The sequence below is a fragment of the Acomys russatus genome, chromosome 8 (assembly GCF_903995435.1).
Source record: "Acomys russatus chromosome 8, mAcoRus1.1, whole genome shotgun sequence".
Lineage (NCBI taxonomy): Eukaryota > Metazoa > Chordata > Mammalia > Rodentia > Muridae > Acomys > Acomys russatus.
Window position 1 is genome coordinate 67,302,177 of NC_067144.1, and position 2,651 is coordinate 67,304,827.

General features: G+C 39.2%; 1 protein-coding gene across 1 annotated transcript; it reads right to left on the reverse strand.

Annotated features, from left to right (window-relative positions):
* Positions 1-1,115: 1,115 nt before the first annotated feature.
* LOC127193153 (keratin-associated protein 24-1) lies at positions 1,116-2,443 on the reverse strand. Its single transcript, XM_051150479.1, has one exon. The coding sequence runs from the start codon at positions 2,432-2,434 to the stop codon at positions 1,643-1,645; it is 792 nt and encodes a 263-aa protein (XP_051006436.1). The 5' UTR covers positions 2,435-2,443; the 3' UTR covers positions 1,116-1,642.
* Positions 2,444-2,651: the final 208 nt, after the last annotated feature.

Genomic DNA, 2,651 nt, shown 5'->3' on the forward strand with positions numbered 1-2,651 from the left:
TTCTTAAGAATAATTTAAGTTGAAGGTACTCACATGGGTGAGGAATGCTGTCATCCCCAAATACATTCACACAAAATCAATGCATTCATCATCTTTATGAAGCCTTCTTTACTCACAGTAAGCATGCAGTGACTGCCTGTTAAAATGCTAGACGTATGTGTATGGTTTGAAAGTTTTAATTCTGGACATTACCTGCCTTTGAAGTGCTAAAAGTAAAATTTGAAGCCTTTCACGTAACCAAGCGCTCCACCACTGAGTTTTATCTCTATCCATAAGACACTGCCTGTCAGAATTGTTGATCCTTCAAATATTCTAGAACCCTGCTGCATTCATCTCCACAAAGCATTTCCCTTTCTCCATGGTTTCTTTTTACTTACAGAAATACTTTGCCTCTCTATTTTAATATTTTTGCCTCCAGGATTGAAGGTTTATTTTGATTTTTTTTTTTTTTTTGGTCTGGAAAGTTCATAAGCCTAAAAATCACTTCTAAAGAGATTCCATATTTATTTATTAAGCTTCTCAAATAGTACCTATATACCATATATAGCATACATAGAAATACATGCTTTCTATTAAATTGACTTAAAAACATTCTTACCATTTTTAATTTGCAAACTAACCACAAACATTAAAAAATGAATAAATTAAATGTGTTAGAAAGAAAACAAAATACCTGAATTTTATATTCAACTATCTTCATGATTTCAACTTATATTATGAACAAAATTCTAAAAAAAAAAAAACACTAGTAATTGACAATTGTATACATACTGTGCTCAGTATAGACAAAACATCAGCAGACATGTTATGAAGCATAAGGGAAGCCGAAGTTTCCATATAGAAAAATGTTTATTAATCAAGTTTTTTTTTTTAGAATTTAGAATGACATAATTCAAGAGAGCAGGACTACAGAAAGATCCAGAACATAGATGAATTCTGGGAGACATTGAGAATCTAGAGCAGCATTTTATCTTTCTTTTGCCACATAGTGCCTGTGCTTCTATCACTTGCGAGGATTTATCCCAAGGGTGGAGGTTGAAAGTCAATTATCAATCAACTCTGTGTTTTGTGTCTTCTTTGAAGGAGAAGAATGCTGAGATTTTCTTCTTGTAGTTTCGGCTGTTATTGATACTTGCTCATTTTTATAATCAGTCAGGAGGGAAAGGACAAAGTAGCTCCATTAAGTATGTTTTGGGGAATTTTATTTCTCCCTTCAGTGGCAAGATGCTCATCAGGCAGTTAACACAACTATGTGATGAAAAGTTGAGAAATCTGGAAAAGGTGGGTTGAAATCATGCATGAAACCGGGTAGAGGATTGTCACAATGATGGACAAGTGACAACCAGGGAAAGAAAGAGAGTGATGATTATCCTTCGTTGTCCTTCATACAAAATTTCTTCAGTGAGTCCCCTCTGGTCAGTTTTGGAGCTCACGCTGCCCTCAGAACCAGAATTTTATACAGAGAGTACTAAGAGAAGACCAAACACCTGAGTGGTTAATCAGGTCTGGGGTTACACTTGAGGTCAGTGCAACAACCTTCCTGAGAGGAATAAATCAATTTAGCAGAATAACAGAGATGTAAGAGCTAGGTAAGATTTGCTCCGTCAATTTCTTCAGAACTCTCGTACAAGCTGTAAGTCAATCAGTAGCAATTCAGAGGTCTGTTGCTGCTGCATAAGTATCTCAGAGGTGGAAACGTACTAGGTATACAGCTCAGAGACTGAAAATTTCCACATAAGTATCTCCCTGGTGGGAAGCTTAAAGGCACATAATTTGGATACTGGCAATATCTCACTAGGTAACTTTGGGGTTGGTAACTACTGGTAATATAGTAAGATGGAGAGGAGCCATTGCTGATGAATCCAAAATTTTTATAGCTTCTATATCCATTGTTGCCCGGGCTATAGTGATATAGGGCCTGCAGATTCTTGGGAAAGTAATTAAATTGCCCTATGCAGCGGGAGCCATTTTGAGACGTCTGACAGGCTTTAGATGCAAATCGAGTAGCTGGGGTGCAATTGGACACATACCGTTTGGTCCCAGTATTGGGACTACAGCTGGGTCTGGATCTGATGTTGGTAGTTTCACCGGCACTAACAACTTGAGTTGCAGATGGGGAGTTGCAAGGCACACAGGAGTTCCTGGGATCACAAGTTGCCGTGCAAGTCTTGAGCTCATGGTTAGAAGATTCACAGCAAGGCACTTCGCAGTAGGAGTCTTGGCAATGGTCCAAAAGCCAGAGATTTCCTTGGTAGCTGCTGGGTAAGTAATGTCCGAAGGCAGGGTTTATATCATTTGAGCAGACAGCGATGGAGGGAGTCACAGGGAGGTAGCAGTGATTTCTATGAGAAGTGGCACTGCAAAGTCCAGGATAACCCAGAAGAGACATGGAGACTGAGAGTGCAAGCAAGAGGCAGCTGTGTGGGTTTGGCATGGGACAGCTGGAGGGACTCTTTATATCTTTCCTGGTGACTGCAAGGAACATCTTGAGACTCTCTTCCTTCTCTCTGTCTGACACAGTAACGCATAACATCTCATTATTGCTTTGTTTAGCCACAGCTGCCAGTGTCTTCAGGCTCATACGAAAATAAGTTTGTCTTGAGTCTTCAAAGTACCTTTAATCACTACTCTGACCATCACCCATGGGTCAA

Coding starts and splice junctions, on each gene's coding strand:
- LOC127193153 (XM_051150479.1), bottom strand. CDS start 2,434: ATGCCAAACCCACACAGCTGCCTCTTGCTTGCACTCTCAGTCTCCATG.